Source organism: Mus caroli, chromosome 5 (assembly GCF_900094665.2).
Source record: "Mus caroli chromosome 5, CAROLI_EIJ_v1.1, whole genome shotgun sequence".
NCBI classification, from domain to species: Eukaryota; Metazoa; Chordata; class Mammalia; order Rodentia; family Muridae; genus Mus; species Mus caroli.
In genome coordinates this window covers 98,477,870-98,504,513 of record NC_034574.1, presented here as the reverse complement: position 1 = coordinate 98,504,513, position 26,644 = coordinate 98,477,870, and the positions used below count along the sequence as shown (strand labels likewise).

General features: G+C 45.7%; 1 protein-coding gene across 1 annotated transcript in view; it reads right to left on the bottom strand.

Moving 5' to 3' along the window:
- Lrrc8c (leucine rich repeat containing 8 VRAC subunit C) overlaps window positions 1–26,644 on the bottom strand; it is a 101,306-nt gene that overhangs the window by 17,051 nt on the left and 57,611 nt on the right. The window contains exon 3 of the mRNA XM_021162448.2: window positions 18,683–18,824. Within this exon, the coding sequence (XP_021018107.1) occupies window positions 18,683–18,820 (138 nt within the window). The 5' untranslated portion in view covers window positions 18,821–18,824. The remainder of the gene's footprint in view (window positions 1–18,682; window positions 18,825–26,644) is intronic.

Here is a 26,644-nt window from a genome sequence, read left to right as displayed (position 1 = left end):
CAGTTTATTTGGTTTATGTCCTTGATGGATGTGAAATATTTACCTACAACTATGCCCTTGAATTTATACAGCAAAGGCTATTTCCGACGCAATGTGCCAGAGCAAGTGCGGCCTGACCTCTTATTCAGCAGCTCCAGGTTGCTGATACGTCAATGAGTAGGAATACAATCAGAGAAACTGGAGATGTTTAAAGAAAAAGCCAACCATAAATCTTCCACACTGTATCAGCAGTGTATCAGTGTGCTGATACCACAATGTATCAGCAGTGCCAAGAACTCCATGCAAGAAACAGCCAAATAAATAAATAAATAAATAAATAAATAAATAAATGAAAACCATTCTAAGAGGATTTTTTTTAAATTTTATTTTATCTATTATTTTCTTCATTTACGTTTCAAATGTTATCCCCTTTTTCTAGCTTCCTTTCTGAAAATCCCCTATACCCTCCTCCCACCCCCTGCTCCCCAAACAATCCTACTTTCCCGCTTCCTGGACCTGGCATTCCCCTATACTAGAAAGGATTTTTTTTTAAACTGCAGATTATTCTAGAAATTGCCACAATAATCCAAGAACAGTACTCTACAGCTCTTAGGGAATATGAAGATGCCAACTGCCAGGGTCCAATCTGTTGGAAGTACAGACCACATTATTCATAAGGAGTTTAGTTGCCATCCATTGTGACATCACAAGGTCCACCCTTAAATGGGAGCTGTTGGGTATCTGTGGATGAGCAGACAAAGACTCCTCTTTGTTCTGTCTTGGGAGGATCAGAGTCATAGAGATGGCCATCTTTAGGAGAAGTGCTGGACCTTAAGGGGACTAGTAGGATCAGGTCTGAGGCCCAGATGTGGGACTGTTCCTTGAGGTCAGCTCAAGGACTGTTCCTTGAGGTCTTTTCTCTGACATTTCTCCTTTCTTGGAGCTGATGTAACAGGACAAGTCCAGGAGTGTTTCTGCCTTAGGGTGTCAGTGAACTCAGATGGGGATACCAGTCTTTCTCTGCTCTCTCTCCCACTTCCCTTTCCAATTCCCTAATTCACCCAGCTCTTTCCTGATCCTACTTTCATGATTACTGCTGCTGTTGTTGGTTTTAGTTAAATGTTTTTCTCACCTGGCCTTCCCTCTATGCCTGCACATCTTCTGCAATAATTCCTGCATGAGAAGTCCAGGGAGCAGGCACCTGCTTTGATAAGCAGATAGACACTCAGTCTTGGGTCTTGGGTCTCCCTCAATCTCTGTGTGGCTTACCCAACTGCTCCTGCTTCAACTCAGTCAAATGGAAACATCCCAAAGGAAGTGGAGGTACTTGGAAGTTCATGGTTAAAGAGGCCAAATGAAACCTATTTCTATTATACCACCATCGATTTTTCAGAATAAAACTGAAGTAAGGGTCAGGGAGATGCCACGAGGGTAAAGTGCTTGCTCTAAGTTCAGATCTCCAGAACCCGTACAGAAGCAGGCATAGTGCCACATATCTGCAACCCAGTACTAGGAGGCAGAGGCAGGTGGACCTCTGGAGTTCAAGGCCAGCCTGGCATAAACAAATCCCACCTTTTATAATACTGTGTAACTTTATTTCATAAATAGAATTTATTCCTGTATTCTTGTATGAAATATTAAGGGCACTGCTTTTCCAAGGTAGAACTACTTTTCTGTCTCCGTTGTGCTCACTGAAATTTATTTATAGATACCCACTGTAGAAATTTTATAGTTTTAAGAGTGCACACATGAATTCCTACTTTGAAGCAGTTTAAATATCTTTAGGATCCAAACCAAGTTTGGGGTAGTCAGAACTTAGCTCGGTGCCTGTAGCTACAGACTGAACTGACATTATGAATAAATATTGCGCCGTTCCATGTCTGTAACTATTACATACAGACTTTTGGGGCAGAGACAGAGTCTTAAATTATTCTGCATTCCCCATAATTCCTAACACAGTCCTGGGAACCCAGTCAGCCAACATTCCATAAACATGCACTGATTTATCCGTCCTTTCAGAGTGCAGGTTTCACAGCACAGGGCCCTCCTATCCCCAGACAGTCTCAAGGAAAAGTACCCATGTGTCAAGGATAAACGATCTCTGTTGGACTTCCACTAAACATCTTTTAAATTAAAGTTACTCCGTAGAAAGAAATGTAACTGGTGCATGACTACAGTCTTCACATATAAGCTTAAAACAGTGTCGTGAAGACAGCATTATTGAAGAACAGCTGACCGTTACATAAATGATAGAAAGCCACGCTAGACGAAGTATAGTCAAAAGTGAACAGAAGAAAGCCCTGGACATCCATTTAAGACCTATGTTTGAATTAGGGCTGGAGGATGCTCAGGAGTGAAGAGTGCTGGCTGCTCTTCCAGAGGACCTGAGCTTGGTTCTCAGCACCCGTGTCAGGCAGCTTCACAACCACAACTACAGCCCCAGAGAATCTGATCCCCTCTTGTGGCCTTCTAGGGGACATGCACACATGTGGCATACACTCATACAAACACATAAATAAAAATAAAATTCTTTAAAAACTGGAATGTTTTCCCATGAAAAGGGACGAAGGTTTTAAGACTCAGGGCAGCTCATAACATCCGACCCAAGGAAACAAGGCCAAGTAAGCAGACTGATATAGACCTAAGCATCACTGATAATGTCTAGCCACATAGCATCTGGGTAATGATAACATCGGGCCAAACAGTGTCCTGGTATCCCCTCTCTAGAGCTAACTCCATGGTCCTGTTTTACTTTCTTAGTTGCTATGGTTACTGCAGGTTATTGACTCACATACTCAGATTCAGAGCTGGATCCACAATTAGAGAGCAAATACACATGAGCAACACTAAATGGATCCATCAGGTTGTAGTTACACGTGTGTGCACGTGTGTGTGTGTGTGTGTGTGTGTGTGTGTGTGTGTGTGCTTGTGCGTGTGCGTGCGCACAGCAATAAGGTACAGGAAGGGATTTGAGAAGTAGGAAGAGCTGGGCCATGGAGAGGGTGGGTAGCAATGACATATGTACAGTCCTTACAGGGATGGAACAAGCTGTACTTGAGCACATATGCACACAGTGACAATGAAAACAGAGGACATAGATTTAAAGGAGGGTGGGAAGGGATGTATGGGAGAGCTTGGAGGGAGGAAAAAAAGGGGGAGAAATGTAGTTAGATTAACCTCAAAAATTAAAAAACCTTTGGAAATAACAAACTGAACTTAAAAAAGTACTCACGCAAGAAATTTCAAATAAAACAAAATAAATGGTTGTTTTCAAAAGGAACGGGGACACTAGATAAAAATCTTGTTCCACTCTGACAACTAAAATGTTTTATTAAAATGCCATGATAACTAAAACAAATTTATAGTTGTAAAACATAGTCCACTGAAGATGATATACACTTGAGTAACAAGACATGGAGATTCAAGATGGCACCAATCTGGAAGCTTCATCTCTACTTGCTACTTGGGCAGAGCAGGAAGATGCTATGTGTACCATCAGGGAGAAGAGCCATCAATGGTGATACCTACCTCCCAACCCTGCAAGCTATAGACATGACTGGTATGATATGCTTCACGGGGGCAATGGTGGCATGGATGTTTATGGGGGTAACCAAATAATTTCTGATTGGCTCCTGTCATCTGATAGAACTCATGCCTGAGAAGGTCAGAGACCCCAGGGAGAACCTACCATTACTATTCTGCTAAATGAACATAATAGTAAACCACCCGCCATGTACTTATCTTTATACCCATAGGTTAGCACATCTTATAACCATTGTCACAGTAACTTCTTGCAGTAGATTAACTGTGACATCTTTATCACTCCTGGCACCCAGGCTCAGGGGTCATAGTGGAAGAGAGGTCAGAGCCAGAAGTAGATGATTGCAGCATAGAAGTATTTTCCAGGTAGCCGGGGGTTACCGCACAGACATGGCCAAGTCCAAGAACCACACACACCACACACAACCAGACCTGAAAATGACACAGATATGACATGGAGAAACTCTGGTCAGAAAGATACGAATTCTTAAGGGGGGGGGGTTGTGGGGCCGTGAAAGGCAGCCTATTTTGGTTGAATGAGGCTTGCTCTGGAGACCCAGTAGAAAACTCTACAAGGGATGGAACAGTGAGCCATGTTCCCAGAGATAGGTGCCTGACACCACAGAGCCCCCAACTCCATACTTCTGTGACTATAAGTCATTCAGACAATGTCCCAAGCTCCTGGCATTCTGGCTAGACTCCACCCCCACAGTTACCTGACTATAGCCAGGTATGCTCCTCCCCACAGTTACCTGGCAACAGCAAGGTTGCCCAGCCCACTATAAAAGGGGTTGCTTGGCCCCTCCTCTCTCTCTTTAAGCTCTCACCTTTCTTACTCTCATCTCTAGCCCTCCTTTTCTCTCTCTCTTCCCCCCTTCTCTCCACGTGGTCATGGCCAGTTTCTCTCCCTCTTTCTACCTTCTCTCTTTCTTGCTGCCTTTCTACAAAAAAGCTCTAAAACCATAGACTATCTCTGCTCATCAAGACCCATCGTGTTTGAATGATGGGATAGGCTTTCCCCTAAAGAGCCATGTTTAACTTCCCACCGGAAGGCCTTCCTGCGCTCCAGCCACAGGGGACCAAGGACTCTCGCCGGAGTGGGAACCACCCAGCGCGCCCTGAGGCATTTTGTCCTCAGCTTTTCCACGGTGTCCAGCGGTGTCTGGGATGCCAGAGAGTGAGAATCTGTTATCTCTGGCCTCCGTGAGGCCTAGAGACCTCGGGCTGTCACTTGTCCAACCCTGCAGGCTGGGTCCGTAGCTTTCCACAGCCAGACACCCACCAGAGGCCGCGTGGAAAGTGTGTGGCAATCCTCCTGCCTCAGCATACCCAGAGCACCGGAACTCTGGCAGGACGTGGGTTTTCTACCACTCCCTTTATTCCCCCACACCCACTGCCCTGCAAGGGTTAGCCCTGAGTTCCTGAGGTACATGCGCTTTGCCAAGAAACACAAGAAACACAAGAAAGGCCTGAAGAAGATGCAGGCCAACAATGCAAAGGCAGCGAGTGCATGCACAGAGGCCATCAAGGATCGTGTGAAGTTTAAGGCCATCAAGATGCCAAAGGGCCCCAGCCACCAACTGAGCCATTCTGATTTCATCGCTCACTCCAAGCTTGGGAAGTGGATTCAAAGCTACAAGGCCAAGGATCGTAGGCTCTGCCAACCAAAGGCAAAAGTTCAAATCAAGGCAGAGGCTGCAGCTCCGGCTCAGGCTTCCAAAGTGCCCAGACCCCTGTGAAGGCCATAGAAAAGGCTCCTGCCACTGTGAAGACAGATGGACTGCTACAACTCAGCTATCTATTTGCAGATGACCAGTGTCCTATGCAGTTTTTACAAATAAACTTGAGGCAAGAAAAAAAAAAAGCATTTTACAGACAGGATATGGCTGTTGCGCATACGAGCTATAACTGTATGCATAAGACCTGCACTAGATCAACCCAGCAAAATCCTTACATGGACTGGGAAAAGGCTCACCAAATCTCACCTCTACCTGAGGAGCTACTGTTAACTGATGGCTGCTCAGGTTGACAGTCCTACACCCATGTACATACTGGGAGCACTAAATAGACTCAGTGGATTTAAAAAGGAAGATGAAGTTGGGGGGGTGGGAGGGCTGGGGAGGATTGGGAAGTCACTACACACGCATATGAAATTCCCAGTAAAATAAAATCTTTAAAGAAAGATTCTACTGATGCCTGCGTCTTGCCTGTAGGCAACATGGCTCCTCTAGAAACAATGTAACATTGCTCTTGGCATTGTTTGCTCCAAAAGGTGGTTGGCCAAGTGTTACAGAGAAGGCTGATAACTGCTCTTGGTAATCTGTGTGGTCCCAGCTTCTGACTGTGGGCCTCAGCTCTTTGTCTTGATTCTGAGAAGTCAGATGTAAAGCTGGCATTCATCGGAACCCTAGCACTTGGGGACACTAGACAGTGCATGTCTATGTGGGTCAGTGCTTGTCTCAGTCTCTCTGAAGTGACTCACTCTTGAGACGCAGACATGGGCCGCCCTGCTGCTTGCTCCCGTTCCCTGCCATCCCTCTTTGGATCTCTGTGTGGAGTGTTCCTTTGCGGATACCAACAGGCTCCTCATGCCCTCTGTTCAGAGCTGCACGACCACTCTGCATGTCCTGCACTCTCCCCTTTCATGGCTTCATTTGTTTCAAGGGACTTATGTCAGAAGTTGTATTTCAAATGAATCTGTGGTTTTCACAAGATGAACCGGATATTTAAAAAAAAAAAAACTTGTGTATGTGTGTGTGAACGTGTGTGTGCATGAGTGTGTAAACATATGTATATGAATGTGTGAGTGTATGTGTGTGTATGAGTGTGTGTGTATATGTGAATGTATATGTGTCTGTGAGTGTATGTGTGTGAGTGTGTATGGGTGGTGTGTGTATGTGTTGCATGTGTGTATGTGTATATGTGTGTGCATATAAGTGTGTACATGTGTGGTGTGTATATGTGAGTGTGTGTATGTGTGGTATGTATATATGTTACATGAATGTGTGGTGTGTGTGTATTTTTATGTATATGTATATATGTGAGTATGCATGTTTGTGTGTGTGTATTGTGTGTATGTGTTGTATGCATGTATGTTATGTGTATGTGTTGTATGTATATATGTGAGTAGGCATGTTTGTGTGTGTATGTGTTGTGTGCATGTGTGTATTGTATGTATGTGTGTATTGTATGTATGTGTGTTGTGTGTGTATGTGTGTGTATGTATATATGTGAATAGGCATGTTTGTATGTGTGTGTATGTTATGTGTATATGTTGTGTGCCTGTATGGTGTGTGTATATGTGTGGTATAAGCTTATGTGTGAATGTGTATACGTGAGTGTGCATGTATGTGTGCGTGTGTATCTATGGTGTATGAATGTGTGGTGTGTGTTTATGTGTGCATGTGAATGTATATACATGAGTCCTCATACACGGCACACATGGTTGCCATGGTGCTCATGCTGAGGTCAGAGAACCATCTCTGGTGTCAGTCCTCACATTCTACATTGAGACAGGATCTTTCTTTCCTGTCCCTGATGCCAGGTTGGGTGGCCCTTGAGCTCCCAGAGCCTGCCATGTTGCCACCACCTATGTCACTGTGAGAGCACAGGACTTGAGACACATGCGGCTGTGCCAGTCTTTGCTTGGGTTCTTTAGTCTCTGGTCTTCACACATGCACAGCAAGTGTTCTAACCACTGAGCAAACCCCCTATTTTTCCAGCCTGGGTTTGGACATGTTCATCACTAGTGAACTCCACTTACGTTATAACTATAATGAATATGTGCCACGAACAGAGTTCTCCAACACATGAATTCTTCTTATAGCTCTTTCTCCCATGCCTCTCCCCCACCCTCCTGAAGGGGAATCACCAATAACAGACATACACTCTTGACCTAACAGCATTTCAGAACGGTCTTGACTCAAGCCACGGCATTCCTCCATAAAATCCCCATTCTAGAAAGCAAGGGAGAGACTTTCCTTATGGAAGTCTGTTATAGTTTGGGCCTTTAATACCCCTGCCCCTGGCCCCATGTATGGAGGGCTCGGTCCCTAATGCAGCAGGTTTCAGGGGCAGGGTGTTTGAGAGGAACTGGGTCATTAGGGCTCTGAAGCTCATCAATATTTTAACAAGTGCTGGATTAACAGGCTATTGAGGGCACAGGAAACTTGAGTGAGTGAGTCAGAGCAAGTGGAGCTCACAAGGGCACGAGTGTAACTCAGCATTCAGCCCCTTTCCCAGCTCTCATATGCTTGCTGTCAGCAGATGGCTAACGTGCTATTTGTAACTCTCGGCTTCCCACTCCTTTGAGCAGTTACAGGGGCTTGCTGCTGCTTTCCATTTTGAGGGTACAGGGGTGAATCTCACAGATGAGACCTGGCTTATCAAGTTCATAATCTTATACACTGGATACAAATTCTTACAACTGGACTCCCATTTCTATTAAGTGATGGTTCATCTTCAGAGCTGATAATGTTCTCTCTTGTGAAACTGTGCTAATGAATTCTCTATTTATGAAGAACAGTAAAAATGGGTACAAGGTCATTTCCAAGTCCATGTTTGAAGAGACAGATAAGTTTTGGAAGAACAAGTGATGCAGTTTAAGGAAAGCCAGAGAATCCTTCCTAAAGGCGGTAATTTTGAGTGTGTGTATGCACATACACACATTTGTGCATGGGTGACATGTATCAAAAAACTTAGGGGAAGGGGCTAATGGTACACGTTCCCGGACGGACGTGTGCACATCATGACGTCACGTGACCCATCCTCTCTCCCATGGCCTCTCCCTCGGTCTTTTCATTCCTTCCATCATTGTTTCCCATGATCAAAATAAATATGCGTTCTTCATTTAAATTTTGGGGAACATTTATAAAGTTTCTCAAAACAAAAATCTAACTAGAATTTCATTAACATTGCTTTGGATCTCTATAAAATAATGTTTGGGGACGGGACATGTTTCTGGTGTCACTTCTGTGGAGTACAACCAGTGTAAGCTTATCCCGGACTAGCTTGCAAATGAATGAGACTCAGACAGTGGTTATTTTATTTGGCTTTGACAATTCCTGGGGTCACCCCTAATCTACTGTTCTAACTGCCGGCCTGGCTGCCTCCCCAGTGGTGTTCCCAGTACTTGCTGTTTCTCCTGGCCATGTGCTCATGGTTCTTCTCCCCTCATGGTGCCTTCTCCGCTCTCCTTCTTCTCCTCCTTCTCCACCCTCAACCAGGTAACACAAAACCTGCCTACCTTTAATCCCTCCAGTAACCGGCTGTAGCCAGTTTTTTAAACCAATAGTTTTAAATTAAGAATCAAGGTTTGTACAGCAAAAGCTGGTAAAAGGGAGAAGTCACTCATAGGCCTAGTCCTTCCGGTTCAGAATTTAGCATTACAAATTCATAGCAATAGACCAAACCTCAACACTTCTGGGTTACTGAAAATGTGTAATGTCTTTCCATTTTTTTTCAAATTACCTGTCATATTATTTACATTTTAGTTGAGTGTCTCCTGTAAGGACTGTGTCTGTTGCTGGCTAGCTTATTTCCTGTTGCTGGTTGGCTTATCCCTGTTGCTGGTTGGCTTATTTCTTGTTGCTGGTTGGCTTATTCCTAGGAGCCACCTTCTCCTGTGCTTTTCAATAGTACCTTTTTCCCTTTAAGCTTTTTAGTTGGTATGTATCTTTCCAGCTGGTAGTGCTTAATTAATTAAAATTAAGCAATTAAGCAATACATTCATTTATCTAGTTTGAGACAAGTTCTCATCTAGTCCAGGTTGGCCCTGGCAGTCTCGGTGGCCAAGGCTGCTCTTGAACTTCTCATTCCTTGTCTCAGCTTTCTCAGCGCTGGGATTACAGACCTGCAAGTCACACCTGACTCCTACGTATGATTATGTCCAGTGAGACCCTGGCCCTAAGGATGATGGATGAATTGTTTTTACACCACTCTCCAGTGTTTGACAGAGAACAGGAGCCTGAGTGTTATTCTTAGCCTGTCTGGGACCATGCAATGCCATGTATCACATCACATATGAATGCTAGGTATTCCAAAAGGATGGGAATTATAAAATGCATATAATAAAATATATGGTTTCAGCAAAGAAAGTTAAGAAGGAAGTAGCAGCAGCCTCATGCATTAGGAGACGAAACACTTCAGACACAAGCAAGACAATTCCAAGCTGTCAACTAAGGTGCGGTTTAGCTTTAGCCTCTGATTTAACCTCTGATTCCTGAGAGGAATGGATACAAGAGTCACTAGAGTTTTGGGGTGGGAGGGTTGGGAGGTAGAAAACATGGAGGAACACGGTCACGGTGATGAGGAAGAACGGATCTGATGTGAGGAGACAGAGATCTCAGTCACCACCTTGAGGAGAAAGAAATAAAAAGGGCACCTCCTCCCGTGCTGTAGCAAACAACCCCCTCACCTCCAATCTTCCTTTTATTTTGCTATCCATCCCTCACTAGGTAGCCCAGGCTGGCTTGCAGGTTGTACCAGTCCTCCCATCTCTGTCTCCTGAGTGCTGGACTGACATGCGTGCACCGCCACACCCAGCTGATCCAGACCTTTAAATATCAGTTTGGAAGGATTTACACACACGTCAACAGCAGTAGAGACCAAACACGTGATGAATCACCTTGGTCTCACGTGGAGACAAAGCACAGTGCTCTGTCAGTACTTTGTGATCTGAGGGGAAAGAAGTTGAGTAGAAACACGACAAAGCATATCAATCCATAACAGTGAACGAAAGGGTGGTGTCTCCTCTCACTGATCAGCAGTGGATGCACCAGAGGGTCAGGATAGCCAATTCCTGCCCAAATTCAGGAGAAAGGGGCAGAAGGTGACTCACACATTATTTTTGGTGTCAGGAACGCACTGCGCTTTAAATAGTCACCGTGACAGAACAAGAGAAGCAAAGTCCCAGGCAAGAGGACACTTGAATAAAGCCCGATGACACAAGGGTCCAACCTCAGAAAGTTCTCTCTATCAAGGCGCAGTGGGACTCTGAAGTCATGTTACCCTCAGAGTTCCCCACTGCCGCTGCAGATGAGAGACCAGCTTGCAGTACTAATTTCACAGCTGACATGATTTTTACTCGACACTCCTCAAGTCCCCAGGTACCATGGTAACACAGATGCAGCAGGTAGAGAGGAACTTTATACCTTAGATGAAGCCTTTGTTTGTTTTTTCTTGGTGAGAGGGTCTCAGCAGCCCAGGCTGCTATGGATGTAGTCTAGGCCAGTATCAAGTTAATGGTACTACCTGCCTTAGCTCCTAAAGTGTGATTCTAGCCTGAGCCACCACTGAGCCACGTCCAACGAGGTCTTATTTTCAACCTGTTCACTGGTGCCTCCACTATTTCCCCAGAATGTTGAATTTCACTTTAAACTAAGGCCCTGTAAGAACTTCTGGGCTCCTCCTATAGTACAAGCGAAATCCAGAGTCATCCATGCCAATGAAGCCTCTGAAATCACTCCAGAATTCATGATTTTTCCTGCCTGGACTCTCGGTGAGCTGCCTGTGAGCATTCTCACCCAAAGCCATCTGCCATTGCTCCACAGGGAAGTAGAGACAATTTTCCATGGGCACCAGAAACCAAGATGTCCTCTAACAAGCTCAGCTGTGTAAGTTAATAAGTGAACCTGTTGGCCAGTTTACCTCAGTGCTTGGACTAAACCCACCAAGACATTTTTTATAAATCATCTCAAGTCATTGAAATAATTCTCTTGTGGCTCCCACCCCACTCAGAAAGCAGGAAATATTTTTCCTTTGTAACAATCACAGGGCAGGTCCCCAGGGCTTTCAGGGACCTTGCATCCCCCCCCCGCCCCCCAGTTCCTGTTTCTGGTTCTTAACTGCTCACTCTATATTTGTAGCAGGCTGCCTGTAGGCTGTTGTGGATTTGGTTATAATAAGATAACCTGGAGTCACTGAGCAGAAATCTAAAACAATCTGATTTTTCCAGGAAGTGGCGTGTTGACCTTTCAGGATTCAGTCTGTTTTATAGAGTATGTTGAGTTTTGAATAGCGCTGTTTATAGCACAAGGCTGGGTGTTTACTCTGTGGGTCCTTGAGGGTGCGTAGCTGTCCGGGAATAGGATATGCACACTCCTAGGCTCTCTTGGCTTATGAAGAATTGATACTTGTTTCTTCTGTGGCCTGTGTCACGTAAGGAATGCTCTTTACACATAGTTTTTTTTCCTGCCATGGTAGTTTTGAAGTAGCCACTTGCTTAGAGATGAATAAATATTTGTCAGATGAGTAAGACAAGAAAGTTGGTTCTAACTTTTGCATTTTGGGGTAAGAGCCTAACCAATCCTCCTTTTATAGATAATGACTTCCCCCCCAGTGATTTCAAAGCTGCACTGTGTTGTTGTACCTTATGAACGGTACATTGTAGTGATAGACAAGCAAGTGCGACTGGCTACAGAGGAGGCAGTTTTCAAGGTACTTAGGCTGCTGGGTTAGCAATCGTGGCCCGGCTACTGTAGTTTTTTCTGCTAGGGTTTTCAAACCTAGGAATGAACTTGCTTGGTAACTAAGGCCTAAGAATGACTGCACTCTCCTTTACAAAGAGGAATATCAAGGCATAAAGCATACTTTAGTAGTTTTAATATTGCTGCGGTGATGGGAAAGGAATGTGAGCTTCACAGAGGGTTCTTTGTATCTCAGGAGCTGTCAGTCACTAGGCCAGCTTCAGAGGGTTTCCGCAGCAGAGCCCAAGCAGGAGCTTAGACTCCTTTCTCAAGGAACAGTATGTCCACTGCAGTGTGACTCCTGGGTGTGTTTAAATTGTTCTTTAATAATTTATAGCAGTTTTTTTCCTCCCTTGTTTCTTTAATGGAGATGCTATTATCTTGTAGCAGGCAATGGTGAGCAGCTTTAGAGAAACTGAATCTGTATGGTTGACACTCTGTGACTTCATATCCCCCACTACCCTTATATCCCCCATTATCTCTCTGCACTTGTTTTTAATATAGTTTTATACACTAAAGTCTGTGTATGTGCACCCTCTGCCCCTATAGTCTACAACAGTGTGTGGGGTGAGAGGCAGAGGCTACAGCAGCAGTTCTCAACCTGTTGGCTGTGGTCCCTTTGAAGAGTCACATATCACATATTTACATTATGATTCATAACAGTCGCAAAGATTACAGTTATGAAGTAGCAATGAGATAATTTCATGGTTGGGAATTGCATAGGTTCCCACAACTCAGGAACTGGGTCGCAGCATTAGGGAGGTTGAGGACCACTAGGCTAGAGAGAGGGGGTTAGCTGGTCTTTTGCTGCCTGTACGCACCCCCTAGCTTTAGGACAAGCGGTCCCAACTTCTATCCTTCTAAATCTGTATCTGAAAAACAGGATTTGTCTTGCTTCAGGCTCATTCTGGGAAGTAATGAAAGTCCATGTGGATGCTAGCACAGGTTGTCTCCTTACATGATACTCTACGCCAGCGAACTTAGCATTCTAACTAAGGGAACTTTCCTACTGGGTGCCCCAAACAGGATTCAGACTCTTCCTGACTCTGCCCTCAAATGGCCTCCAAGCCAGTCACTGTGGGTCCTGGGAGGGCTTGTCAAATGTTCAGACTGTCTTCTGCTTCTGTTGGTATTTATTTCCATTCCCATTGTTTGAGAATTCCCTTGCTCATCTTCTCTTCAGGTTCCTAACTTCCAGTGACTGAGATGCCAGCACCACCGTGAATATTCTCACGAGACAGTAAGGTGCACGCCCCAAAACAGCATTTGCTTCTCAAGCTACCGACTCTGGGGTTTGGGGCTGTGATGCACGTTCCATTCCATGTCTAGTGCCCCACACGGTGCCTGACCATTGTTGTCATGCAGATGCCTGTGAACTGGACCCACTGTCCAGTATGAGTTCAGAGCCCTGCAGACTTGGTGACTTGATACAATGTTCTCACTTCTCAGAATTGTAGCATCTGGGACTACACTTTCTGTATCTAGACCGCTGGCACTGGATTCCTTCTCAAGGGTTGTAAAGGTGGAACAGCATGTAGGAGAGGTTGAGGGTGGTTAGACTATTTGATGTGAATCATGAAAGCAGGGGGTGGTCCTGAGGGTCCTCCAACGGCTTCCACACCACAGAGACAGGGTGTGCTGCAGACACGTGACTCTAATGATGTAACAACAAGGAGGCGTAATGTGTGTTTGACATTCTGTACCCCCTCCCCCGTCACTTCAGACACCTCCCCCGAGTCACGCCCATTAGGCAGGCTACTTTTATTTTCTTTATTGAGAAAGGTTCTCCTACAGCCCAAGCTGCCCTTGTACTTGTTACATAACCTTGATTGACCTTGAATTTCTGATCCTTCTGCTTCTACTCCTCAAGCACTCGGGTGAGAATTGTGTACCTGTATGCCTGGTTTATGGGGTGCTGGGGATGGAACCCACAGCTTTGTGCAGGCTAGACCAGCATTCTGTCCAATGAGCTAATCTGCAGCTGCACTGCAGACACTGCGGTGGACATAAGTTAAATCTCCTCCCCCCTGATTTCCCAGGCCTCCCTTGCCCTCTTTTCTGCAGACTGCCCAGCCCTGGAATATGGGATTGTTGGGGACTTCCTGCCCAGTGTCAGAGCTCTACATACTCAAGAGGAGACATGCAGTCTTCCTGCTGACCCAAGCACCTTCATCTAGTGGCCATTGTTAAATCTGTCCCCTTTCTTAAAGCCTGCATGACACTACTTCCTTTGGTACCATTTCCTGTTGTCCACAAACATGTCTCTCTGCAGACACGTCTCCTTCTACACTGTGGGGAAACTAAGCTACAAAGACTTATCTTTTAATGCCCCTTCCAAACAAAAACTTTATTGTTCCCTTCTGGTAGGAGATGCTCCCAGCTAAGAGGGGTCCTGCCCCAGTCAGTCACGGGTGTGTCCTTTACTAGACCCATTATGTCTTTCCTTCTGGGTCAGTGTTCCCTGCTACCTAAGCACTCAGTATCACAATAGCTGCGTGGTTAAGCCTAACATGTTAGGTTTAAAAACCTAAGAGGCAGTGCCGTTGCTTTTTCTCTCAGTTTTAGCTTCAATCAGCCAGAGACTCTTGGTATACTTCCCTAAATACATCCAGAGCTGCTGTTTCCAACCCGGTCCAAGGCACCAGATTAATCTCAAGATTACTGGCTTTCCCAACAATCAAGCCATAGATGTTCCAGTCCTTTGCATTTTTACTATACATTCCCTCTGTCTCCCATGTGAAAGGAAAATGTCTCATTCTCTCTCTCTCTCTCTCCCTCTCTCTCTCCCACCCCTGCTGGGAGTTATATCTAGACACATGGATCCTGCACAGCCAGTACCTAATTTCCGAGACAGACTCTCACTATGTAGCTCAGGCTGGACTAGAACTTGCTACTTGGGCTCATGGTCCTTCTGCCTCCTGGATACTGAGATTGTGACTTTGCCTGGCTTCACTCTGATTTCCCACAGCTAGTTAAAATACCACCACGTGTGGTGTGGTGGTGCATGCCTTTAATCCTAGCACTCAGGTGGCAGAGGCAGGTGGAGCTCCATGAGTTCAAAGCCGGCCTGGTCTACAGAGCAAGTTCCAGGGAAGCTAGAGTTATATAGTGAAGCCCTGTCTTGAAAGGACCCAAATAAATAAGTAAATAAATAATAAATTTATAAGTTTATAAATAAATAAATAAATAAATAAATAAATAAATTCCTCTGTTCAGAATGGTCTCACGTGGGTCCTGTCTCATTTGAGCAAAGTCACCTTCCAGATGTTGACAAAGCTCTACATGGCCTGACTGCTGCTGCTGCTCAGGAGCCAGCTTAACCTTTAACATGCCAGGGAAACCCTTGTTTGCTTGGGTTACCATCAGGGGTTGCCCTCCGTTTACCTCGTATCCTAACTTATAAGACATAAATCCCACACTGCACCAGGATCCCTGACAGTGCTAGAGTGGCTGTGAGCGCGCACCGCTGCACTGAGCTTTGCCCTTTGGGGGAATCTTCGTGACCGTGACCATAGGTGGAGTGGTCCACTCTGCTTTCTGTGCACTTCTCCCCGCCATCTTGTCAGAAGTATAGGACAGAACGGAAGCTGTACCTCTTGGCAGTCAGCAGACACAAGGGGCATGCTTACACACAGACGCTTCCCCAAATTACAGAAGTCCATCTATATGGCTCGTGACCAGACAAAGCCGGCCAATCAGTGCTGACTTAAATCATAAGCAATGGTGCCTGGTAACAGAGTTAAAACCCTCCCTGTACCCAGTCTCCAGGGGAATGGAAGGATGAATAGAAGTCGCAAAACTGCTGGAAGTGAAGGGCCTAGCACCCCATGTCCCTACACCCCTATTTTAGCTTTTAGCTTAGTGTTCCAGCCAAGTAGCCTGTTCCCGCCCATCTGCAACCCCTTGGCCCAAAGCCACACTGCCCAAATTGCCCTGATGTCTCCTCCCACCTGAGTACCTTAGTTTTCTTTTTTAAAATTGCCTTTCTTGCATTCTAATTTTTCCATGAGTTCCCTTTTATCCATCATTTCAATGCCTGCGGTTTTGGTTGCCCACAGTCGATTATGGTCCTAAAATATTAAATGGAAGTTTCTAGAAATAATTGATTCATACATTTTAAAAATTGCTCTCTGTGCTGAGTAGTGTGATATTAGTCACTTAGTAATTGTCTTGGCTTTTAGGTTGGCCATGGGGGCATCTCTGCACTTGCCTTCCCGTAACCTGTGGCCTCCGAGCACCAGGAGTAGGGATTTGGACAGATTGACAGCCCCAATAGAAGCCCCGATTTAACAGGGAAAGAAGAGATCCCTGGTGGCTGCTAAGATCTGTGTAATGTAAGAACAAACAGAGACGCATCCACATTGGTAGCAGCCTTTCCGAACACTGGAGGTCTTCGAGTGGCTCTGTCCCCCTGTGCACAATTTACTCACTGATTTTACTTATTGTCTTCCTTCCTTCCCCTGTAGAGTTTGGGAGACTCCACACTGTTTGTAACATTTATTTTATTTTATTTTTTTTAGTGTGTGTGCTCTGGCATGCTCTGCAGTCACAGGCAGCCTTCTGGAATCACTATTCTTCCTCCACCACGAAGGTTCTTAGGATCCGACTCCAGTGGTCTGGCTTGATAGCAAGTGCCTTTGTGCACTGAGCTGCCTTGCCAGCCTAGGGCTTTTTATCTTTTATTTTTATTTCCTTCCTTGATAATTCTTAGTAGAACATAGCCCGGTACACAGTGGCATGTTATTCAACAGTAATTCTCTATATGAATAAATCTATATTTTCCCCTCTGGTTTAGATGTTAGCTTCTTTATGGTATTCTTTTCTGAGTGGGTGTGGAAGAGGGAAGCATTTTTTTTTTTTAAACACGGTTTCATGTAGCTCAGGCTAGCCTGGAACTCATTTTGTTGCTGAGGTGGACATTGGTTCTGCCCTGCCTGGTTCCAGTTTCCAAGTGTTGAATTCCACCAGGCCAGGTAGCAAAATGTGTTTATCGCTTCAATGAAGCACAGCGAGTGTGGTATTAGGGACTAGAAACAAGGACTATGGATCCAAACGGCTTCGGTTAAAACAAGGGCTTTGGTACCCACTGGGCAACCTATCTTTAACCTCTGTGTGTTTAGGATAAGAACAACTCCCATCTTAGAGTTGGCAGGAGGAAGGAACGAGCCCATCACAGGGGTGAAGCGTTCAGAAGGCTGACCGGCACACAGGCAACGTTAGGATACACTTTAGTGATTAACGATTCCAGTCCTCGGAAGGCCTTCATTTCCACACAGTGCTGTTGGAGATTTGTCTTGCTTCCCACTTCCTCCAGGTGTTCTCCCTGAAGGTTCCACCCACCCCAGCCTCTAACTTCCGTCCACTTATCCAACCACTGAAACCAAGCTTTCTTTTTCTTTCTTTAAAGATGTATTCATCTTATGTATAGGAGTGCTCTACTTGCATGTACACCTGAATGCCAGAAGAAAGCATCGGATCCTGCGTTACAGATGGTTGTGAGTCACCACGCGGTTGCTGGGAATTGAACTCAGGACCTCTGGAAGTGCAGCCAGTGCTTTTAACTGTTGAGCTATCAATTCAACCCTAAAACTAAAATGTCTAAGAGTCCAGATGTTCCTTTCTCTCCTTGCTGAGTTAGTGGAGAGCTGCCCACTGTTGCTACCCACAGCTTCCCTGAGCGTGGGTCCCTCTTGTTCTCCTGGTCTTACAGCCCCCGTCTCTCCTCCAAGAGCTCTTAGGTGCTGCTCCTGACATCTTTTCCCTCAGTGCCTTCTCCCTGGGTGACTGCACTCACAGGTGCTACGCTGACGTCCACCCTGATGACATCCGATCTGAGAGTTTCCCAGCAATGCTATGTTCTTTCTCATGTTTAGATTCCTCTCCTCTCCCAGTACCTTCTCTCTCCACTCCAGCCCCCACCCTCCACTTAGTCCATTCTTTGGTTTTTAATGGGACTGTTACCTTCTTCTCGTTTCTAGGCTAAGCTGAGTTCCTCTGTACTTCTGTGGAGCTGGCATCACGCTAAGTCTTGTCCGCTTGCCTGGTCCCTTAGCCATTAACTACAGACAGTGCCTAGGTCCTTCAAGTGTGGTGCCTGGCACAGTCACAGGTGTGAAGGTCTATCTGGATTTGATATGTGCACACATGGCTTCCATACAGAATGTATTTGTGATCGAGTTACATTTTAATTCAGTACTAAACACTGAGTACATCTTGGCATCTTACCAAAATATTAATTCTCCCAGAAAAACTTGGGCTCAGGCATGAGGTGTAAAGAAAGGCTAAGAGCTATATTGGAGGTGGCATACTTCAATGTGAAGGTAACGACAGATGAGGAGCCCGTTTTGATAATAATGGCATCAACCATCTCTTGGGCAAGTGGCCTCTCTGAATTCCTCTAAGCACAGCACCATCTTAACAGCGAAGTTTAGCAAATTGGTTTCCAGGCTCCCTGTCATGACTACCAGTACCACATACAGATGGAGAAGACTGCTTAATGCAATGCCCCCTGCCATACTGACAGCTCTCCTCTCTCTTCCCTGCACCGCCCACCCCCATCCTGTACAACGCTGGAGATTGAACCCAGGGCTTCACGTATTCTCGTCCTGTCCCACCAGCAAGATGCATCCTCAGCCCAGAAGAGACCATTCTTAAGCCACACTGCTCGGATTTCAGTCCTTCACAGGTCTGGCACTTACCTGTAAAGTACATCCAAACACTCCGATCATCAGCATGGCCACCGAGAGGTAATCCGTGAACACATCCCACCACGGCTTCAGCACCCGGAAGGCGGGCTGCTGCTCGGAGAACTGCCGGAACTCGGTCACCGGAATCATGTTTCTGAGAAAGGAGAGAATGCTGTGAATTAACTTTTCTTTGGCTATCACATAGGGCTTTTTTTTTTCCCTTCCTTTTTTTTTTTTTTAAGCAACACTCGAGATGCTTTTGTGAACCCTTAAGAGCAGGGTCTTCTGAAGCCACAGGGCTGCCAAGATGATGTTCCCCACAGGTGATGGACCAGTAATGGAGGAAGTGAAGAGAGTCACACACAGCTGGGTGACTGGTACGAAAGCTCCCTCTGTGCTCCTTGGATTTAGTCACACCCAGGTATTTCCTGGATCCTCAGTTCCCTCAAAGATGCTACAGAGGCCGGGTCCATCTTTTGAAATGTCTTTGTTATGTCTTGCCATCCCAGGCTGGGCTTTGGTGTACATGCTATTTCTGCATCCTTTTTTACTGCTTTACTGCCACCTATTCGTGAATTCTTCGCTTACTCCTCAGAGAAGAAAAAGCATGTGCTACATGGCCACTGTTTTTTAGTAGATAGTGTGTGTGTGTGTGTGTGTGTGTGTGTGAGAGAGAGAGAGAGAGAGAGAGAGAGAGAGATTTTATCCTTTTTTTTTTCCTAAATGCATGCTTCAGTTGCTTTGTTTCTTACATATCACATTTCACTGTGGATCTCAAACATATCCCGATTTTCCCTTCTGAGAAATCGGTTTGCCCTGAAGACTTGCAAGTTTGGATACGTGTTCCCCTGAGGCCAAGCATTAATACAGGTACAGCTGCCAGGCTGTGGTGCTTCTGAGAGAAGGAAGACCTTTGAGAGGTCAGGCCCAGTAGAAGGAAATTAGGTCACTGGGAGTGTCCCTTGAAGGAAACACCTGGAGATCAGTGCTTGCTTCTCTCTCAGCCTTTCAGCCGCCACACAACGAGTAGGCATTGCCCGCCATGTATTCCTGCAAACACCCCAAAGCAGCAAGCAGGCAACCACATGATGGGTCCAAGTGTTGAAGACCATGAGCCAGAAGAAACCTTTGGATTTTAATGTTGATTTATCCCGTGTGTCGGTTACAGTGACACAAAATGAACATGAAGGCCCTATCTCTATAAAAGTCACAGCTGAGCACCTAGCACTAAATGGGGCATTATTCTGCCCCTCCCCAAGCTCAGGGACTGCTTTACTGCAACCTACTCATGAGAATAGGGGAGAAGAGGGGCAAAGATGGGAGGAACACTGTTAAGCGCTGTTTTCTTGATAGGACTTGGAGTTTACAACCATGAACACATGGATACCCGGACATGACCTGAACAAGACTGGGCCCTAGGACATTCTGCTGTGAACTGGGGCAGGGCTTTTGAGCCCCATGTCTGCCTGGGGAGCTTTAGGAATTAGAGGTTGCTGAAGAGGGATGCAAAACCAAGGTCCTCTGTAAGAAAAGCAAGTGCTCTAAGCACCAAGACACCTCTCCAGTGACTCTCAAACATTGTAAAGGCTACTGATATGTAGACAAGAGCAGCTGCATGCGCAGGGTGCAGCTGAGGTTCTGGGGAAAGAGAGATGTTCTCATATCCTTCAGTGAGACCCCGGACTCCGGCGAATTTGTTGGTGCCGTAGCTTTGGGAAGTGTCATAACGTTCTTGCTTGCTTGCTTGTTCTCTCTTGCTCCTTTACAACTCTTTCTTTTATATAGGTGTTCTTTTGTTTTTTGTTTTGTTTTTGTTTTTGTTTTTTGAGACAGGGTCTCTTTACACAGCCTGGAAATGACTATCTAGACCAGGCTGGCCCTATACTCACAGGGAGTTGCCTGCCTTGGCCTCCTCAGTCCTGTGGTGTGTTCCACCACACCCAGCTACAACTGTTTCTTCATAATTTGAACTTCACTATATTCTTTAATAGTGTTGGAAATTTCAGCCCGCAGCTCTTACAACCTCCTGTCGCCTTACATGTGGGCAGCATTTGAAGCTGTTTTCCCATCTTACCAAAACACAAATCCATGCTAACTCCCCCAGGCTGCTCCTACCAGCAGCTTCTTGAGAGCTGAACCTATTGCGTCATGTCTGTCTGTCTGTGTGTCTGTCTGTTCTAGTTTGCCTTCTACAGCTCTGATAAACACCAGGAGCAAAGGCGATTTGGGAAGGAGAAAGGGTTTATTTCTCTGGCATTGTCCTGACCACAGCCCATCTTTGAAGGAAGCCAAGGCAGAAACTCAAGCAGGGAAGGACCCTGGAGGCAACAACTAAAATAAAGCCCATGGAGAAACCTGGGCTGCAGGTTTGCTCCCATGGCTTGCCTAGCTTGCTCCTTTATACAACCCATGACCACCAGTCCAAGGGTGCTGCCAAGCCTAGGGTGCTGCCTAAATCATTAGTCAAAACGCACCACAAACCTGCCTACAGGGCAAGCTGACGGAGGCAACCCCTCAGCTGATATTCTCTCCTCTTGGATGACTCTAGCTTGAATCCCGTGAACTAACCAGTGGCGTCCATGTTTCAGGCAAGTCACTCAAGCTCTCCTGATCACGTCAGTCATTCTAGAACACCTTTCAGCCTTTGTCTCAATGAAGCCTGACAGTCTCAACTGCCCTGGACATGCTGCTGTTGTCACCTGTTGGACACAGTCGCAGACAGGCTGTGATTTCCAGGTTCTGTGTGGCATTCCTGTGAGCACCATCGGAGTAGATCCGAGCCATTGTTGGAGACATAGATGGATTCAGAAGCTCATTCACCTGGGGTAGCAGCGTGGACAGGGGTCACTGTGCTGCTGAGAGACCACTGTTCTTTCATGGGTTTGGTTGTCTCCCAAGTTCCGCTAACCTCCAAAAGAACTGGGCTCGCTCAGCAGCAGAAAATTTCAGGAAGAGAAAATGGCACCGTGGAGCAGTGGGATCTCTCTCAGTGTTCATGTTCTCCCTCATGCTCAAAACAACGGGAGTCCCAAAGTGTGTGTTACGCTCTTAAATATCTGACCTTAGAAATGAAAAATGAGAATTTAAAAAGCACCTATTCATTTGTGAAAACGAGTAAACATACGATATACAAATGTTGGTTGCACATAAATGAAACGCTTCTCATGAAAATCAAAAGACCATAAACTCAAAAAATGAAAAGACTGATTACACTTTAACACAGATTATGAAAAATCACATGTTCAAAACATGAAAAGAGGGCATGGTTTTACACTCCTGCAGATCTCTCCAATATCCACATAGATCCAATGTCTGGATTCTCAGGTCTGGTTCTGAAGTCAGTGCTGTGACATGCTGTTTGGATTAGATCGCATGAGACTGAAGACAGACTCATAAAGGTACGAGGTCAGAAATGCAAAGACTATGTGAATGGGTGGGCTTTCGTGTCAAGTGGATATTTATTTCTGAGGCCTTGACTAGTTACAGCATGAACAATAGGGAGGTAGCAATGAGCCTCACCATGAGTGCTTCTCTGGGGCTCCCAAGGCAATGGGTATCAGCGGGTGGATAGGGGGCTAGACCAGAGCAGGCAGAAAGGCTCAAGCTTGATTAAGGGTGAACTGCTATCTCTCCTGGAGTTCACCCAGCTGCAGTCCCTTTCAGCAGCCAGATGTGGCCAATAGAGAGGCATCAGCTGACCTGCTTGCAGGCAGGCAGCCGCCCAGATCACCAGGCATGATGGTCAGGTAGGGAGCAGCCTTGAGTGACAAGCTGGTGTAGCCAAGAAGGCAGACAGCGTTCTTCTCTCGCTTTAAGGCAAGCCAGCTCTACTGAGTTCATCAGCGGTGGGGAGATGCAGAGTCTCCATGGGGTGTCTGAGATGAGGAAGCCAGCAATTAATAGGAACATATGGAATGTTTTCATGTACATTAAACCTAGGTAATGTTTTACTTTAGTATCTTCTTAGTTACAGACTTCTGAGATCAACTGACGCTTGACTGGCATAAACAGTGATGGACTGTTGAGAATTCTATCGAAGTTAGCTTTACAACCACACTGTGTTTCACAGGATGGTGACCGGGGGGACCTTGCTTTGCTCTTCTGCCAATCTTCTGTGAAAGGTTTCCTTGTGAAGCTGGAGAAAGTGGCTCAGCAATCAAGAGCAGAGATGATCTTCCAGAGGACGGTTCCCAACACCCACAGGGAAGCTCCCAACGGTGACTCCGATTCTCAGGGATCTGATGCTGCCTTCTGGCCTCCCAGGGGACTGCACACATGTGGAGCACATACATACTTGCAGGCAGATAAAAGACCCGTACCACAGAATAAGCAAGACTCTGCCATTATACAGAGGGCACAATGCTAATTTTTGAGTGTTTTCGAGGTCTAGAAAGCTCCTTGAGGGATACGCATGTGTACCTAAAGGATCGAAGTTGAGAAGGGAACAGGGCTTAGATGCAACTGTGAAGTTCGTGGGGACCTTATGGTTGGCTAAGGCGCAGAGGAAACCCACCAAGGTGATTGAAGAATTCTGTGACAGCCAATATTAAAGAGTGAGCAAACACTTTCTGTGTGGGTGGGAAAGGATTCTCCCTTAAGCCACAGGGTTGTTGACTGAGGATCCCAGTGCTCGGACTGGGTTCTTTTCCTAAGAGTTGTTGGCCAATGAGACCCTAGAGGCTCCCAAGGGATAAAGGCCACCCACACTGCCAACAGTGCTGTTGGTCACATGCCATAACTGAACCTTATTGCTATAGATAGACGTGTCATGCTTCGGTTGCAAGCTTGGAGAAATCTAGCTGGGGCTGAACCCTCCCTTGAGGTTAACTTGTATCGTACCAGGATGTGCTACTGAGGCGTCTGGGGAAATAATGGCTGAAAGCACTGGTCAGCTGGGTACTTATAGGCATTGAAGGCTATCAGAGAGACATACAAACGTACCCACCCAAAGGAGCAAGGTTGGGAAGCCACCTCAGACAGCAAAAGGATGCAGGGCCCAGGAGCCATGGAAGTGCTGGTTAGTGCAACACTGGTTCCTTCCTTCCTTCCTTCCTTCCTTCCTTCCTTCCTTCCTTCCTTCCTTCCTTCCTTCCTTCCTCCCCCCTCCCTCCATCTCTTTCTTTCTTTAAAAGATTTATGTATTTATTTTATGTATATGAGTACACTATAGCTGTACTGAGGGTTGTGAGACATCATGTGGTTGCTGGGAATTTGAATTCAGGATTTCTGCTCATTCTGGTCGGCCCTGCTCGCTTGGATCTAAAGATCCATTTATTATTATACATAAGTACACTGTAGCTGTCTTCAGACACACCAGAAGAGGGCGTCAGATCTTATTACGGATGGTTGTGAGGCACCATGTGGATGCTGGGATTTGAACTCAGGACCTTCGGAAGAGCAGTCAGTGTTCTTACCCGCTGAGCCATCTCTCCAGCCTGCAATAGTGGTTTCAAGTGTTATGGATGCAGTCAACATTGGATTTAATCCCCATCTACAAGGGGAGATTTCACACCTGGTAATAATGAGCTTTGACAGAGTGCTAGGGTTGAGGAAGTCACGGTTGTCTTGTTAGAAGAATATGATGTACTGCCCAAGGGGCTTTGTAAACATTTGCATTTATGCTTGTGGGTTATTTCCAGTGTCAGCTTCCATTGCAGTGTCTTCCCATTTCTCATTTCCCTGTTTTCCTATGTTCTGTAGGAGAAGGGTTTCCTTTGACACTCACTATCAGCCTCAATCTGGAGCTGGGAGATACAGGGCGGGGTGGTTGGGTACCCAACCGGAGTTGGAGAATAGTCATGTCTGTGTCATCCCCTCCAAGGCTCAGGAACTGTCATGGAGCAGAGGGGTGGAAACTGTGAGACTACAGTCACTAAGCCAAGTTCCAGCTTGAACACCTCAGAGTCCTGCAGCCTTCCGTGTCATCATATGGTCATCAGTACAGCAGCCAAAGATGGACAGTAACCTCTACCAGTCAAAAGGAGTGTATGAAGCTGCTTACAAAAACAAAACAAAACAACAACAACAAAAAAAAAACACTAAGCTTGTCAGTGTTTACTTTTGAAGATTGTACACCCCCTTCTCCCTCCAGTATGGGGCCTTGCTCTTGATTTATGAAAGGTATTTTACATACAAAGGCAAAAGACACGCTGGCATTATAAAATGTTGACCTTATTGGGTCACTTACAAAGTTTGTGCTAGTGGAGTTCCATGGACAGGCAAAGCAGAGGCACCATGGTCCTTATCAATGGTTTGCCTTTAAAAGGCAAAAGTCTGGAACATCCAGCAAGTGGGATTCCCTGAGCCCCAGGCTGAGCTGTCTCCTGACCATTGTGCTTTACTATGGGGAATAAAGGTGAACTAAGGGGCCAAAACATACTATGAGGCAAGTGCTTTCCCTGCTGGGCCATCTCCTTATCCCTCCAAGGAAGACATCTTAAATGATTCAAAAGAGTCAGATACACTAATTTTACACATACAAACTTTTACAGTCTATGTCTGCCTATCTTTCACAGTCTATGTCTTTCACAGTCTATGTCTGCCTATCTTTTACAGTCTATGTCTGCCTATCTTTTACAGTCTATGTCTGCCTATCTTTCCGCGTGTGTTTTCTTTGAGGATGCGGCATGATGGGGGTGCTGTGGAGTGCCAGAGGATATGCTTAGCCTGCTTGGAGTTTTAAATGCCACTTTGCTCATATTGCACTCGGTGTTCGCCTCTTGAGGATATCATTCAATCCTTTGGGGCAGGGGTGACACTCTGTGTGGTGTTTGCTTTGCAAGCTTAAGCATTCAATGGGAAGCCCATGGGCTGGGCTGCACAGTTAACTCCACGTTTTAGGCAATTGGAAACAGACAGAACCCTGGGGCTAACTGTTAACCCAGCCTCCTCAAAGAGCTCCAGACCAATGAGATCTAATTTAAAGATCAAGGTAGACAAAGCCTCAAAAGTAAAATCCGGGGCTGGAGAGATGGCTCAGCGGTTAAGAGCACCGACTGCTGTTCCAGAGGTCCTGAGTTCAATTCCCAGCAACCACATGGTGGCTCACAACTAACTACCTGTAATGGGCACTCGGTGCCGTGTTTTCTGGTCTGTCTGAAGACAGTGACAGTGTACCCACATACATGAAATAAATAGATGAATCTTTAAAAAATAAATAAAATCAGAGTTTGTCCTCTGGACTCCTCTTGTGCATACGCGCACCTGCACACGTGTGAACATGTACAATACACACAGACACAGACACACAAAAATATGGGCACTGGTTACTAAGCCTCTTCTACGGCTTTCCCTGACACAGTTCATCCTGCCCGGGAGAAGGTTAATACTTTCTCATCTAGAGTTAATTAAGCAGAACACATTGTCTCTATTTACTAACCATGGCTCAAAGAATACCAAACATAGTCTAGTATTTGGATTCCAACCTGACTGCTAACACTGCCGGTTTTTTTCCCAGGTATGAAATGATCATAGTAATGAAGTGTGTACCTGAGCAAGCACAGCCATACACTGTTAGGGGGAACACGGGTAGATTCTGGACAACAAACGGTCAGGGGCTCCGTAACCTAGTGTTACTAGTGAAAAACAGCTAAACATTCCAGGATACACAAGTCCAGGATACACAAATACAGCAGGTGAGAAACAAACTCCTGCTACTTGTCTCTTAAATTGTTTTCAGTTTTAAAAAAGTATCCTTTGAAAATTTCATTCATGGATACAAAATATGTTGGTTTTCTCTCTCAGTGTAACCCACGGAACTGAGTTGGATTGTTGATGCCTACATGTGGAAGGTATAGGTCATCCCCTGGGGCATAGACAACCCACCAGTGCCAACATCCTCAAAGAAAAGTGGGCCTCCCAGGCTACTATACCCAGACAAACTCTCAATTAACATAGATGGAGAAACCAAAGTATTCCACGACAAAACCAAATTCACACATTATCTCTCCACGAATCCAGCCCTTCAAAGGATAA